The sequence below is a fragment of the Gopherus evgoodei genome, chromosome 13 (assembly GCF_007399415.2).
Source record: "Gopherus evgoodei ecotype Sinaloan lineage chromosome 13, rGopEvg1_v1.p, whole genome shotgun sequence".
Taxonomy (NCBI): Eukaryota; Metazoa; Chordata; order Testudines; family Testudinidae; genus Gopherus; species Gopherus evgoodei.
In genome coordinates this window covers 24633880-24650432 of record NC_044334.1, presented here as the reverse complement: position 1 = coordinate 24650432, position 16553 = coordinate 24633880, and the positions used below count along the sequence as shown (strand labels likewise).

At 46.9% G+C, this 16553-nt stretch overlaps 1 protein-coding gene across 1 annotated transcript in view; it reads right to left on the bottom strand.

Moving 5' to 3' along the window:
• Positions 1-16069, bottom strand: part of TESC (tescalcin) — a 31040-nt gene extending 14971 nt beyond the window's left edge. The window contains exon 1 of the mRNA XM_030582454.1: positions 15727-16069. Within this exon, the coding sequence (XP_030438314.1) occupies positions 15727-15784 (58 nt within the window). The 5' untranslated portion in view covers positions 15785-16069. The remainder of the gene's footprint in view (positions 1-15726) is intronic.
• Between the last annotated feature and the right edge of the window lie 484 nt (positions 16070-16553).

Below are 16553 nucleotides of genomic sequence, written 5' to 3'. Positions count from 1 at the left end.
AGATGTATTTTAGTCATTTCTGGTTTAAATTGAGATCCCTTCCCTTTATAACTCACTTATCCTCCGCCATTCCCAAGTCAAGGGTAGTATATACTGACCCAATAGCATATCTTGAAAACTAGAACCAATCAACAATTTTAAGCATCATTTTCATTCTCAGTGACCCAGAACTAGTTAAGTTGGACTACATTTATTTCAGAAGCATTTTGGCTGTAGAGCAGTGATATTAACCTGCAATAAGCCATGGCAACACCAATCACGAATTTGTTGACTCCTCAGTTTCTTGGTGGAAGTTATTTTCTTTTCACTGATACCTCGCCAGAAACTCATGTGCATACTTACAGGACTCAGATCAGTCACGGGCTGGTACTTTTCAGATATGCATAAATATTGACTATAGTAATTATCAGCAGTGGGAAAAGCAGCCGTTGGCTTTGTTTGCACAAGATATTAACTCTTGTCCATGTGCCAGTTGAGCATCACATTCTCCCCGACCCAGGCCCAGAGATGGGCGAGATGGCATATGGAATCACATGGGATATGATGGAACACAAGCTTTCACTAATGGGTCTTTCACAGCAGGGCAGGTAGTTCACAAGCACATTAAAATATCATTGGCAAATCTATGATTTTAACTACAGTTGCCAGAAGGTAACAGGTCTGTACTGATATTTTTCTAACTTTTAAGTAACTGGCTTTGCTCCATTTTTGCTGTTGTTTTACAGCCTTGAAAGGGAAACCTCCCCAGTTCGTTGGCCTAAATATTTTACAGGTCTTGGGAAGTTCTCTATGCTGTTTGCTGCAGCTTCTCTCTCTCTCTCTCTCTCTCTCTCTCTTTCTGTGCCTGTTGCTGAAGTGTTTTGCAACTTGGTGCAATTAGACTCATAGACTTCAAGATCAGATCACGGGACCATCACGATCATCTAGTCTGACCTCCTGCACATTGCAGGCCACAGAACCTCCCCCACCCACTCTGTAGCAGGCCCATAATCTCTGGCTGAGTTACTGAAGTCCTCAAATCACCATTTAAAGACTCAAAGTTACAGAGAATCCACCATTTAATCTAGTTTAAACCTCCTTCTCGACCCCCAAATATGGTGATCAGTTAGACCCTGAGCATGTGGGCAACACCCACCAGCCAGACACCAGGGAAAGAATTTACTGTAGTAACTCAGAGCCCTCCCCATCCAGCGTTGGAGATATTTGCTGCTGGCCGTTGAAGATTGGTGACATGCCATTGTAGGCAGTTTCATCATACCATCCTCTCCATGAACTTACCAAGGTCAGTCTGGAAGCCAGCTAGGTTTTTTTGCCCCCCACTGCTCCCCTTGGAAGGCTGATATTTCTCTCAGTGACTCACAGTAGATATCCTTACATCTGCTGTAGCAGCAACAGCTGTTGGGGATGGGGGTATGACTAGCCATGGCTGGACCAGATCCACATCATCCCAATGGCTGACCTGAGAAAGCTCCAGTGTCGTGTAACATGATGAAAGACATGAGCCTAAGACTGGGTTGGCCACAAGCCACAGTTTAAAGCTCAGCTAAGTGTCAACAATGCAGCAAAATCACAGAGTTAGGAGGTGGATGGAAAAATGTGTTTGAGCAGGTAGCTTAAAGTCCACTTCAGGGACCAGTTGGGTTCTTCTCTGATTGGCTGTATTCGAACATCAATTCCAGCTGGGTATAGACATCGGCGTTAGGTTACCCTCTCACAGGCTATACTCAGGACCCACGTCCAGGTGAGCACAGCCATCAAGCTCATGGGCTCTGCCTGCGTGAGGCAATACCAGGTGGGCCCAGAAATCCAGTGCACAGCATTTTTTTTTCCATCCCAAGTGGCTCAAGACTTCCCTTTTCTCACACTCACACACAGATGTAAATTCCATCAGCTAATACTTTTCACTTTCACCAGGAACAGTTGCATCTGGATTTTCCAGTCTGCCTGCAATGAAGTCTGGAAATGTCCCATGTGTGAGTGTTGAATCTATCATGGAATGGGGCAGGACCTTTTTTTAAAAGCTACTGTTAAAATAAAAGTTCTTACACGCCCAGACTGTCAGCGTCTGAACCCCCTCTAACTGCTAACATGTCTCCTTGTGTCACGGACTCACAGATTGTGCCCACTCTTGGCCCTGTGCGGTCCGTGAGGGGTGCCCTTTTTAGTGAGACAGCCCTTCTCGGGGTCCACTCTCTCTTGGGGTCAGGCCACTCCACCTCCTGGAGCTGCACCTCTCTGCCTTAGCACATCTGTCTCTGCTGTGGGCCCCCTCCGGGAGTCCATGGACTCTGGACCCCCTGGGCCTCTTCACCCCTGAAGGGGCTGATGCAACCCTGTTCTCTAGACCAGAGTCACTCTCAGCCAGTATAAAACAGGAGGGTTTATTGAGAGTTGAACACAGCACAGGAAACTCTCAGGGCCTCAGGCCTGGCCTCTCACAATAACAGCACATCCCAGTCTCCCTGCATCCAGGTGGGCTCTGCCTGCTTCCCTTCACCAGCCCCGAGCCCCCCTGCTTCCCAGCTGGGCCTCTGATATCCCTGGCCTCAAACCCCACCTCTGTCCATTGTCTTCTCTCCAGGTAAACAGGATCGTAAACAGGAAGGCCTGAGTCCCCTCTCCTCGAAGCTCTCCTCTGGCTGGAACCGGCTGGTCAGGTTACCGGGGTCCTCTCTCTGCAGAGCATTGTCCTCCCACTGGCCAGAACCGGTTGTGTCTCCTGGGCTGGGGTCCCGAGTCCCTCTCCGGTCCTCTGTAACATCAAACGCCCTCTTCCCTCATCTCGTTAAACCAGTAACACCCAGGTACATTGAGTCCCATCCCCTGTGCGTGCAAACCCTGGAAAAGACAGAAAACCCCAAGAAAACCCCCCCACTTCGTCAACCTTGCCCTTGCCACTGACTCCCAGTTAGCCAAACAAATTTGGTGACGTTGGCCAAGCTGTTTGGATAAGCAAGATCCTGCTGTATTTTGACTCTCTAGTTGCTTAAAGTGGGACGCGACCTATTACGCTTACATCTCCACTATAGCCATGTAGTGCTTTAAAAATCCTGCTCTGGTTTATGCTTCACTATTTTACTTCTGTTCATGGTTTTCACGTAAATGGAAACTTTTTCAACACATTGCTTCCAAAGCTTAGAGGTCAGCTGTTGACCTTTCACATTGCCACTTGATGACATCACCATTGCCATGGAAACACTGGGGCCAAGGAAGGCTTACACATCTGGAACTTGGTTTTAAATCAAAGTCTTATAAACCTTGGGGAATGCACAAGTAGTGACAAAAATCCCATCTGGCAGCAAAATGGTACCTCTTCCTCTCCCAGCCACCAGAGCGCTCCGAGAGAGTCTATGATTAGCACAGAGGACTTGGAAATAGGACTCCTGTGTTCTATTCCCAGTTGTGCCAGTGAATTTGGGCAAATCACCATGTCTCTGTAATGTAGCTTGCCACATATGTAAAATGGAGGTATCACCCCCCCCCCAGAGGGCTGTGGAGCACTTTGAGATTCACAGATGGAGGGTACAGTGAGTCCACAGTGCTATTCTGTCTACTAGGGACCGCTAGTGATCAGTAGGTAGCCATGTTACAGGCTAGTGAAATGCTTGCACTGCTCTGTGGAGAAGTGGGGGAGCGCTGTGTGCTGCAGCATGTCACCTCTCCCTTCCAGGTGACTCACCTGCCCAAGGTACAAAACAAAAGGGGTCTCTTCCAAAGCCAGGTCTTCCTCCCATGGCAGCACAAGGCTGGGCACAGTTCTCCTTTCGAACAGGCAGATGAATAGTTGTGACTGGACATTTTGTTCAAAAGAATCTCAGTCCTTTTCCATAAAGCAGCAACACCTGCACAAGGGAAAGCACTCCCCGGGAGAGACGCTCAGGGTCAACACTTCTGGCTCATATCCCTTAGAAAGAACCTGTCTCTGATGGCTCAGGTCTTTGCCCACGTGTAGGCTTCCAGGCTAGAGCAAAAGGCACTGGATTCATTGGGCTTTTTTCCAGGCTGCTGGTCTCTGTGCTGTTTGAGTCAGAGCCTCCCAATCCTGGCCTCAGAGAGATTCTGAACACCGTTGCCATTTTGTTGGGCTCCCTTAACCAGCTGTGTCAGCCCCAGGCAGAACAATTACCTAGCCTACAACAAAGCCACCTCCCCGTTCCCCACCTCCAACATGAAAGGAGCCTCAGTGACTGAAGACAGGCTGGTGTAGGTGCCCTGGGTTCTGAGTCCCTTCTGATGGGGGCAGGGAGAGAGGCTGAGCTCCGATCAAACTTCTAGTGGTCCTAGGTCCACAAGTACCACTGGGGCCCAAGGTCACCAGGTGAGGATATAGAGCCAGTGTTTTAAAGGTATTTAGGTGCCTGAAGACACAGGTAACATCTAGGTGCTTTGGAAATCCCACAAGGCATCTTCAGGCACCTTTAAACCACGGGCCTTTGGCTCTGAATACCAGCAGAGCTGCAGGATCCCAGCTCACTCTTGACATAAGCAGGCACCGCTGCAGTGTGGAGTAAATACAGGAGAGTTGTGGCTGTTGGTTCACACTGTGCCTTTGTCCCTTGGCATTATCTGAATTCCAGCAGCACCCAGGCACAGCGCCACACAGACCCATCCCTGCCCCAGAGAGATGATATTCTAGGTCCAGCTGTAGTCGTGGGAATCCACTTCCCAGCAGAGTTCTCAGAGCTCGGGTTATACTGGGGCTGGGCCAAACCTACACATATTTGGCGTCTAACTTAACTTTCACAAAGTGCCCCCTCTCCACCCTGGCTGCTAATGCACACATGTAAACAGCCAGGAAAGGCAAAATAATCCAGGGTGATGACCCTTTTAGAGAGGCCAAGATTTCTGTTTTTCTCAGACTTAAACACGTGTCTGCCTCAATCCATACAGCCACCACCCCAATTTATTGATCTCGCCAGAGAATTCTCTTGAGATGTACCTTTTCCTGACAAGGGCTAGCCACTCCGCAGCCTTCTCTTTAGCCACACTGCCAAGTGCTCATGCAGGCCAGACCTGCACACTCCCTTCAGACCTGTCCCCTCCCTTCCTGCCTCCTGCTACTCCATCTCCCTAGCCAACAGCAGCTGCAGTTACACGCCAAATGATCAAGATAAGGCAGCCCTTGCAAAGCAGTACCACTGCTCCAGGAGTAGCTGCTATACAGGATTTAGGGCAATGCAGCTAACTTGCCGCTCAGGGTCCCGCACAGCTTGCAATCTGAAGGGAGTCTGTTTCTGATCAGACACAGCTCCTGAGCGACGCAGGAAAGAGGCAAGGTCTCTCTTGAACTTGAGTCTTCCATAGGCAAGCACAGAGTCTAGCCCCAGATGATAGGGGCTGGCTATGTGGTACTTTAAATGTGCTTCAGACCTGGAAAGTGACTCTAATAACAACAACGATAACCCCCAGCTCTTATATAGAGTTTTCCATCGGTCAATCTCAAGGTGTTTGACAAAGGAGGTCACTATGAGCAACACCATTTTACAGTTGGGAAACTGAGGTACAAAGGGGTGAAGCAACTTGCTCAATGTCACCCAGTAGGCCACATGCTCTCTCCTCAACAACTAGCATAATCTGGTTCCCTAGCCAATATTCACTGATTCCAGATCAAATCTGCTCTCTCTGCAAGTGAACAGCTGAGGGTTTTTTGTTTTCTTCTTAGCTGCCAGCCCCCCAACTTCACCTTGCTGGGCTCCATATGCAGACTGAGGGTTTGTGCAGGTCTCACTGAGGGCCTAACCTGAAAACAATTAGGATTTGTGCAGGTGAAACTGGGTTTACTTTGACCTGCAGCTTCACTTTCACCTAGCTTGGCAGTCAGACCCCAGGCTGAGTTCATCAGGCTTGTAGTCAGAAAAACATCTTTTGACTAGCAGACTGAGTAGACTTGATCTGGACTCATTGAGACACAGTGAATATGAAATCCCACCCTGCCATTCACATCGAGGCCAAGATCAAAGGCACGTAGCAGGGCTGCCCAGAGGAGTCAGGGGGCCTGGGGCAAAGTGGGGGAGCTGCGGTGCTTGTACTCACCTGGCGGTGCTCCTAGTCTTCGGCGGCAGCGGTGATGGGTCCTTCACCTGCTCCGTGTCTTCAGCAGCACTGAAGGGCCCACCGTCGAAGTACTGCCAAAGACCCGGAGTGAGCGAAGGGCCCCGCCACCGAAGTGCTGCCAAAGACCCGGAGTGAGAGAAGGGCCCCGCCGCTGAAGTGTCGCCGAAGACCCGGAGCGAGCGAAGGGCCCCGCCGCCGAAGCACCGGCAAAGACCCGGAGCGAGCGAAGGGCCCCGCCACCGAAGTGCTGCCAAAGACCCGGAGCGAGAGAAGGGCCTGCTGCTGAAGTGCCTCCAAAGACCCGGGGCGAGCGAAGGGCCCGCCGCTGAAGTGCCCCCGAAGACCAGAACAGCCACTGGGTGAGTAAATATTAAAATGGTGCCTCTGACCAAGGAAGAGATTCTCGGCCAGGACTCGCGGGGCCCCTGCGGGGCCCAGGGCAAATTGCTCCAATTGCCCCCCCTTCTGGATGCCCTTGGTAAGTAGGCACCTAACACCCACTGAAATCAACAGGAATGTGATGCCTAAATAGCTTTGAAGATCTAGGCCAAAGCCCCCTTTTTTTGGAGGGGGTGGGAAGAAGCCCACACTATTACATTCCTGGCTATCCAGGCTTGGGACAGACATTACTCACCAGCTGATGGTTATGGGTGCCTGGCTTTCCAGACAGGACTGTTCACAGCAAAGGAGCACCGTTACGCCAAAGGCTCCAATTTACACTGCAGCCTGAGCTCAGGCCGACTATGTTACAGAGGCTCAGGCTAGACAGTTCGGCTCTGGAAACGGAGTCAGAAATGGTGCCAGAACTTTGATGGAGTTGGTTTCTCTTATCCAAACACTGCAGGAATTATTTGGGCTTACGATGGATCAAGAACAAAGACCGATGGGGACTGGATAACAAATGTGACCAGGCTGGATTGCTTTTTATTACAAGTGCACTCCCTATGAAAATGCAGATCTTCAGCGTGACGTGGCCCCCTTCCCCGCTCCCTAATCTCCCTCTCGTTTTAGAACACTGCTCTTGCAGAGACTTACAGACTTTGTTCTGGAACAAGAAGTTTGATACTAATGTGGCAGGCACCCATCCAGTATAGTGACTTGACTGTAGTGTCTAGATGCCACAATGATGGCCACTTTAGAAAGGCCACAGCGGTAAAGTGGGGCCTGATACCAAAGGTGCATTGTAAATTTGGGGGCTTGAGTTTTGATCTAGTTGAATAAGCCGGTTCCTGGGAGTCATCGTGTGACACCCTCTTGCCTCCTACTGGCTCTCCACATTTCTCTGACTGCTTGGATGTGCACTGTACAGGAAGGGAACCTAAGCTGTATCATTTCATTATTTTTACGCACGTGAGAGAGAGGAATCTGGGCTGAGGCTGAGGGCAGTTTTATTGTTGCCTAAGTGAACGTCAGTACCAGCGAAAGGTGCTGGATTGAGAGTTTATCCTGGAAGCACATCTATGTGAACACAGGGCCAGCACAGATTTCGTCTCTCCGCTCGGCTGCCGATGTGTCTGTTGTGACAGCTAGTTTGGTACCATGAACACCTGTGCGCTTGAAACAGGCTTGAGATCATCAACTCATTTCACAAAAGCCACCAAACGGCCAGCTGGTAATGAGCACTCACGTCTGTATCGCCCCACCTGGGCAGGGTTAGCACTTAACGTCTCAGGTGGCTCATTTGATATTTTGGCTCAGGTGGCCAGAATGAGTCACGATCTCATAAGCACACAGAACTGTATGTCCTTAAACGGTCAGATTTCTCCTCCAGCCAAAGCCAGGCTGTAAATACAGCCTCGCTCCCTTTCTGTGTGGAAAGCTGAGATGTCCATTGTGTTACCATAGTTCTACACTGCACATCAGCTGACCGCTCAGGCTGCGCAGCCCTGCCCTAACGGAGCTGAGGCATAAGGAGGCTGTTTTTGCCTTTAAAGATGGGGCTTGTAAACAAATGATAGTTTGTGTTCCTGTCACCTGCTCCTTAAAAGCTTGATCCTTCGGCTCTTGAAATCTACAGCAAAACTCCTTGTAGCTTACAATAGAAAGAGTATCTGGGCCCAAGTTGCCGTGGGTGAAGTAAACGCTTTTGCTGGGCAGTGGTATTAATGCATGCGCTCTGCCCTATTCAGACCTCTGCTTTAGAGGGTGAAAGCCTGAGCAGACTATCAGGGACAGTCACGCGCCAATTCAGGGGAGTCAGAGACCTGCTGAGTCATCTGGAACATCCCTCAGCTGAAGCAGGATGGTTCCTTAGGGTATTTACAGAAATACTTATCTTGTCCAGTTGCAAACAGCTCCAATGATGTGGCTTTCACCCCTCCCTTGGGAGACTCTTGTGGTCTGACAGCTGCATCGTTAGGAAATACTTCCAGGTATTATCTAAAATGGTCTTGGTTTGAATTGGGGCCTCTCTTCCCCACCTCACCCCACCGCCCACACAAGCATCTCAGTTTGCAAGTAAAATATTTAAAAAAAAAAAACAACAACATTGGATTTGGGAGATTTTAAAACACCTCCCTGTTCTCCTCTTCCTCCCCTTCTCTACCCATGAACCTGCCTCTCTGAGGATGGATTAAGGCAGCAGAAGGCCCGCCATGAACACATGACACTGAGGGTGCGCATATGTGTATTGGCCATGTCACAGCAACCCCCTACCTGGCAGAGGATCGCTAGACTCCACCTCCTTTAGTCTCCGTGCTGCTACAATATCACCTGGAAGAGCAACAGGAGCTCGCTAGACCTGTATCTTGAGTTCAGCACTCTGCCTGCACAGTGATCCTGACCTCTGCTTCCATAATGAGAGCCCAAGTTGGCCTTGGAGAATGCAGATCACCCCACTTCCATGAGGCAGTTAGTTCTGCTGCCTCTCATCCACCAGCTCAACCTTAGAAATGACATTTCTAAGTTCTTCCCAGTAGCAACCATTTCAGCATCAGTGTTAGACTTGAGCCCACACAGAGGAGCAGATCGACCCCTCTAAAAACTCCACGAGAGACCATGCTTTGCAATATTGCTCTCCTGTCTCCAGTACTGCGTCCGGCCGTGCTCCATTCTCAACTGTGCAAGATAGAATCCAGCCCACGGTCCTTTTCCAATAATTTGTTTTGACTTTTTAAAAATGAAATAGTCCCTTATTCTGCAAACATCCCTTCCTGCTTTGGTGTGACTGAGGCTTGAATCAGACGCGCACTCAGACAGTGAGGAAAACCATAGGCTCCAGCCTTTCTCTCTCTCAAATGTTAATCTAATAGATGAAGAGGGGAAGAGTTATCAACCAGGCCAACATAGCCACCGGTCATCGTCTGCAAGCACAGACACTCCAAATGCAGCCAAATTAGCCCTTCATTAAAGCCCATCATTACATGAGAATTCTCAAGCACAGTGAGCACGCTCAGATTCACAGCAGAATGCCCTATGCAGGAGACTCACCATAGGATCTCACTGGAATGTGGCTGGGAACTTTTGATTTTAAAGGCATGTAATGGATGCTGCTGGCATTCCAACGTCACTCACTGTAGCCCAACAAGAGGCTCTGATAAGAAAGTAGGAGCTACTGAACCTACCCCAATCCTCATAGGGTCGCGTGACTGCAATAGCAAAGGAGTTGGCTGTAAATAACTCCGTATCAGACTGGCCTGACACAAGCTGCCTTTAGGTTTTTAAAATAAAGGCTGGCTCTTGGCACTGTTATTTGGTTTAGCGCAGCCTCTAGAGGGTCCACTGTGCTAGGCACGATACAGATGCATAGTATGAGCCAATCCCTGCCCCATTCTAGAGAGGGACAGACAGAGTGGAAGGGGAAAGAGAAGCAAAGAGGGGAGAGGTGATTTGCCCGAGGTCACGCAGCAGGTCTGTGGCAGAGCTGTCATAAACAGATAGCTAAGGGTTAATGTCTCTTTCACCTGAAGCACCTGACCAGAGGACCAATCAGGAAACCGGATTTTTTCAACTTTGGGTGGAGGGAAGTTTGTGTCTGAGTCTTTGTTTTCCGTCTGCCTGCTTTCTCTGAGCTTTGGAGAAGTAGTTCTGTTTTCTAATCTTCTGTTTCTAAGTGTAAGGACAAAGAGATCAGATAGTAAGTTATATGGTTTCTTTTCTTTGGTATTTGCATGAATATAAGTGCTGGAGTGCTTTGATTTGTATTCTTTTTGAATAAGGCTGTTTATTCAATATTCTTTTAAGCAATTGACCCTGTATTGTGTCACCTTAATACAGAGAGACCATTTGTATGTATTTTTCTTTCTTTTTATATAAAGCTTTCTTTTAAGACCTGTTGAAGTTTTCTTTACTGGGAAATTTCAAGAAAATTGAGTCTGTACTCACCAGGGAATTGGTGGGAGGAAGAAATCAGGGGGGAGATCTGTGTGTGTGTTGAATTTGCTAGCCTGATTTTGCATTCCCTCTGGGGGAATAGGAAAGTACTTTTTGTTTCCAGGACTGGGAACAGAGAGGGGGAGTCACTCTGTGTAGTTTCACAGAGCTTGTGTCTGTGTCTGTGTCTGTGTATCTCTCCAGGAGCACCTGGAGGGGGGAAGGGAAAAAGGATTATTTCCCTTTGTTGTGAGACTCCAGGGATTTGGGTCTTGGGGTCCCCAGGGAAGGTTTTTCAGGGGGACCAGAGTGCCCCAAAACACTCTAATTTTTTGGGTGGTGGCAGCAAGTACCAGGTCCAAGCTGGTAGCTAAGCTTGGAGGTTTTCATGCTAACCCCCATATTTTGGACGCTAAGGTCCAAATCTGGGACTAAGGTTATGACAAGAGCCAGGAACAGAAACTAGTCTCCCGGGGCCCTATCCACTAGGCCATGCTGTCTCTCCCTTTTGTCTGTTTACTGCCCTTACTTGTTGCAGTAGAAAGCAGACATGACACAAGCTCTTCAGGACAAGTGCAATCTCTTCATTTGTCCCTGTGACACACCTACCACACTTCAGCATGCTCAAAAATCAGTCAACGCCCTCAGTTAATCCTGGGCTTGCAGCAATCTCTCCCCTTATCGAGCACAGGTCCCATCCATTCACACAACCACACTAGGCATGCAAGAGCCTTCTGCACTGCAGCTCCTTACACCTGGAACAGCTGCTCTGCTTCTCTCTACCGCATTGATTTTTCTTCTCATTTCAAATCTCAGCTGGCGAGAATAATCTTGTCTGGACCATTGCATCTCTCTCTCGCCCTATGCCATTATGTATTATTCAACTCTGTAATTGTATTAATGCCATAAAACATCTTACGATGCAATTTGTATGAAAGACACTTTGCAAAATGAAGTAGTATGGAGGATTTAGGATCTACTGATTTGTAGATCCAAACATCAACCTCTTAGAAATAGACTGATGGGGAACATATTTCTGACGCTGAAACTAATTCATTGCTGCTTAACTTCTAGATGCAGTAGCATTTACAATCTTTCATCTAAAGTATTTGAACATTGCACTTGAATGCACTTTCAGAGGGTTAATGTTGTTTAGGTTTCTATTTGTGTTGAAGCTCATCTTTCCCTGGGTGTGTGTGTGTGTTTGCATGTGTAATTAATCCCTTGGGCATACCAAATCTTATTAACATTGTGCTATGACCTCTGTAAAGGCGGTGAGGATAGTTCTATGTTGAGTATTTCTCAGCTTATCCCAATACATTATTTATTATTTGTATTGTGGTAGCATCTAGGAATCCTAGTCATGGACCATGACCCCACTGTGCTAGGTGCTGTACAGACTGCCCCACACATGATCTATCTTTCAAATCATACACTGAAAAATATTATAACTCAAGAACAAAATCAAATGACTGCTTAGTAAAGCCAAGAAATCATCTATGAGTGTTTCAAATTGTAGGCAACTTGTTTCACAACATAGTGATTCCGTTTATAACATCTGTGTGAAATTGACACTGACTGTGCTGCTCTTATTAACTCACACGAGGACCCGGAAGGATTACAAAGGAAGGAAAATAATCACATACACTCCCCAGCTCTACTTTACAGAATGAATCAGACCAACAAACATAGATGGTGACCCGCTGCTTGCAATCAGTTCCTTTATTACACCTACCCATGCGTCCTTGCTTTCCTGCTGGCAGCTTTGGGATGCAACTGCAGAATGGATGAGTGAAGCAGGTTTCAGCCGCCAAGGGAGAAAACCGCAGTGACATCAAAAACCTGCACAAATCACTTACTTAAAACAAAAACGAAAAAGCCTTTTCTGGCACAGAGCTGCCCCAGCAGAACATCCCCAGAAATGGCTCAAACACCAGCTGGCTCTGCAGGGAACCTCGTCTGCTAAGATTCTCAAGGTGGGAGGTAGGAGCAGCATGTCCTGCAAATGGTTTCTTTGCAGGCGCGTCACGTCACACAAACGCTCACCCCACTGCCAGAGCTTTGTGTTTGGTTCCTTTAAAACAAGCCCAGATCTGAGTGAACCAGGGCCCAGTTCGTGTGGTGGAGCTGCACAAACACTCGTGGGTCTGTTATGAAGCAGAGTGACAAGCAGCAATTTTGTTCAATCCCAAAACTCAGCTGAGGGTAGAACCATAGAATCACAGGCCTGAAAGAGACCTCGAGAGATGACCTAGTCCAGTTCCCTGCTCACACGGCAGGATGATATTGTCTCATCTGTTTTCAAACCATCATGACACAAAACCCAGCCCAAAGAGCTTTGGGCACATTTGTAACAATCCCCCTTTCTCTTCCCCCCTAACAGGAGACTCTGCATTATTTCAGGATGAAAACATCGGGTAGCGCTACTCTCTGGTGCTTCCCGGCTATAAAGGGCAAGTTCATTTATTGGACATACGCTCCCTGCCACAACAGGTAGTCTGGAAGCACGGAGGTTAAAACTGATGTATTTTGCTTTGTCGATGCCACCGAGTCAGAGTAAAATTTATTGGTCTCCTAACCAGGCCCCTCTTATGCAACTGGTTATCTTCCTAGCTATAAGTTATAAATTTAATAGCTTAACCATCTGTGAGAGAATCTGGAGAATTGTCCGTTTAAATTAGTCCACGTTCATTTGATTTTAATTAATTGGCCCAGTGTGGTTTTACTCAATTTGTTGTTTCTGCCTTGATTGCAACAGACAGGCTAATTTTTTGTAAACAAAATGCTTCATCACGTGGCGAGCTATTACCATTTCTCAGATGTGGTGTGTGTTTTGTTTCTAATTAAGAGCATTTTGTATTAAAAAAGAAGGTCTAAGACCACAAGTAGTGAACTAAGGGCACAACTGCAACTTTTGAAAGTTCAGAGTAGCACAGAAACACAAAAAAAGCATCTGAATCTAGAAAACATCCATTATGTTAACCTTCCCCAAAGGTATTCATTACAAAAGGCATGTATGTGATTTTATATGTTAACATCACACACACACACACACACACGTTTTAAAATGAAACATGCTCAAACGAAGACCCCCAGAGTTCAACTTTGCCGTGTCCAGAATCTGAATCCAGATCCAAATATCACAGTTTGGCCCACTATAAAAGGGTCCAAAATGGAACTCCTGAGGTTTGGGTGAGGGGGATGAAATCGAGACCTGAATTTTGAATCTCCCAAATACAGATTGTTTAGATTTGGTTTAGGATCAGGTCAATGGATAGCACGTACGTGCTACTCCATGAATTGTCTTTTGGGATTGTTATATTAAACTTATGAATAGTTTATGTGTGATTGTGTTTTATTCAATGGGGGAAGATGACCACAGTTCCTACAGGAATCAAAAACAGCAGAGGGTGATTACCCCTGAGACTGAACAAACCCATAGTGATACCCTCCCCCTCCCCTAGCAAGGCTTCCCTGGGTTTTCCAGAGACTAGGAAACAAAGAGAGGGCTTTTGGTATAATGGGATGGGCTTGAACTGACTTGTAGTCTTCCTTTTGACTCAACAAACTGACAGGATCTTAGGGGACCTCCACCCTTGTTGAAGACAGACTGACTCCTACCCCTGTGTTGGACTTAGGAAACGCTTACCAGAGATCACACCCAAGTGTGTAGGAACTTTTGTTGTTTTAAATATACTTTCTCTGTAAAGCTTTTGCCCAAAGAATAAATTCCTGGAGCAGATCTTTTACAAAAACATTCAGTCTTGATTTAAACGTTGTCAGTGACGGAGACTCCGCTACGACCTAGGATAAGTCGTTCCAATTGTTAATTACTCTCTCCATTAAAATGTCTCCTTATTTCCAGTCTGAGTTTGCCTGGCTTCAACTTCCAGCCATTGGATTAGACCTTCCTCTGCTAGACTGAAGAGTCCATTGTTAAATATTTGTTCCCGTGTAGACAGCTACAGACTATAGTCAAGTCATCCCTTAACCTTCTCTTTGTTAAGCTAAACAGATGGAGCTCTTTGAGTCTATAGCTATAAGGCAGGTTTTCTAATCCTATAATCATTCTCGTGGCTCTTCTCTGAACCCTCTCCAATTTATCAAACATCCTTCTTGAATTGTGGGCATCAGAACTGGACACAGGATTCCAGCCGCGGTCTCACCAGTGCCAAATACAGATGTAAAATAACCTCTCGGCTCCTATTCAATATTCCTCTCTTTATGCATCCCAGGATCACATTCGCTTTTTTAGCCATAGCTTTGCACTGAGGAGTTCATGTTAAGCTGATTATCTACTACAACCTCTAAATCTTTTTCAGAGTCACTGCTCTCCAAGATAGAGGTCCCCATCATAGAAGTGTGGCCTACGTGCTTTGTTCCTAGATGTACATGTAACCATACTAAAATGTATACTGTTTGCTTGTGCACAGCTCCCCAAGCGATCTCTGAATCAGTGACCTGTCCTCTTCATTCTTTACCACTCCCCCAATTTTTGTGGCACCTGCAAACTTTATCAGCGATGATTTTAGGTTTTCTTCCAGATCGTTGATAAAAAACGTTAAACAGCGTGGGGCCAAGAAGCAATTCCTGCAGGACCCCATGATATAGTGCTCCCACCATTCACTTGGCAAAGGACAGCTATGCAGAAATTACACATTCACACGGTGTTTCCGCTTCTGCGGTCCTCAGATGATCAGATGTGTCTCACTGGCTATCAGAATGATGGAACAATCAACGTGTGGCTATAGCAGCTCCCATATACTCGTCATCTAAGGAGCGCAACACAGTTTATGAATATTAATGCTCAGCGTTTCAACACGCCTGGGAGGTTGGTATTATCTCCATTCTATAGCCAGGGATGTCAAGGCACAGAGAGGTTGAAGGACCAGCAGTTGTTATTAAAACACTGCAGGTTTGTATATGCAAGTTCTCAGCTCTTAGCACTCCTAGTGACTCCATCCTTCACACAATCAGCAGCTAGACAGACTCAAAACTAACTCACCCCTTAAAAGGGCCGCATAGCAAGCAAGAGCAGAGAAAACATGACTTGTGTTTTGAGTTCACTTATAAAACCTTCCTGCTCAAACCAGCCCTGTCATCTTGCTGTCGTCACTTGTCTAGTTTCGAAAGCCACTGTAAATTGCAACAACATAGAGCAACCTAAAGTCCCCAGTTACTTACGCAGTTAAACCACATTCTTCACGAGTCCCGCGCTGAGTGAACCTTGCCGGAGCAGCTGGCTATTGGAGACGCTTTAGATCAGAAAGAGACCTTGCCAGATCCACTTTGAAGCCATTAGCAATGATTAACAATACTACATTGGGAATAAAGAAGCTAAAAACACAGAGCAGTACTCACAGCCAGTCTTGTCAGCAAGTTCTTGAATCTCTTCTGGCATAGAGTGGGCGGAACCCATCCCTTTAAACGTACAGAGTAATAGACTGAAACGTCTTGAGCAAAATCCAGTTAATCCAAGCTAGGGGCAGGGGCAGAGATGAATATTAAAGAGCAGTCGTCGTGGGAGTAAGTTGTTTGACCAAAACAAATAAAATACTAAACATTCAAAGAGAGCAGAGCAGGAAGCAGTCCTGCGAAGGGAGGGTTTTAAGGTGCTGGCTAACAGCAGTGCCAGCCGGACGAATGTACAGTGCATCAGTTTAAATCTTGAGGAAGTGTGAGGCACTAATTATAATACAGTGCTACATATATAGAGAGAGTGATCCAGGCTTCCTCAGGGTCCAAGAGCTACCTGGTTTAGGACAGCAGGGTGATCGTCTGTTGTTAACACACTATATAACTTGGAAATAGAAATCCACAATGCAGCCGATTATTTCTGCATTTATAGCTGCAGTAGAAGAAACTATAGTAATAAGAAAAGTTTATTACTCTGCCTTTACCCTGGTGGCAAGGCACTATTGCAGGGAAGATGCGGAATACTCACATTTCTTAATACTATTTTGCACTTATATCGCCCAGCACAGCCAATGACCTCAAAGCAGTTAAATTAAGCAAGTCTTATAACACTGCAATGGGACAGGTGTACTGTTCCTATTTCCCTTTTACATGGGGCAAACTGAGGCACAGAGGCCATAGTAGTCAGATTTACCTCTCCGTTGTGGTTCTAACCATAAGGCAACCTTTCTTCAGGCAAAGAAGCTTTCCTGTTCTGAAGTTAGTCTTTCCAA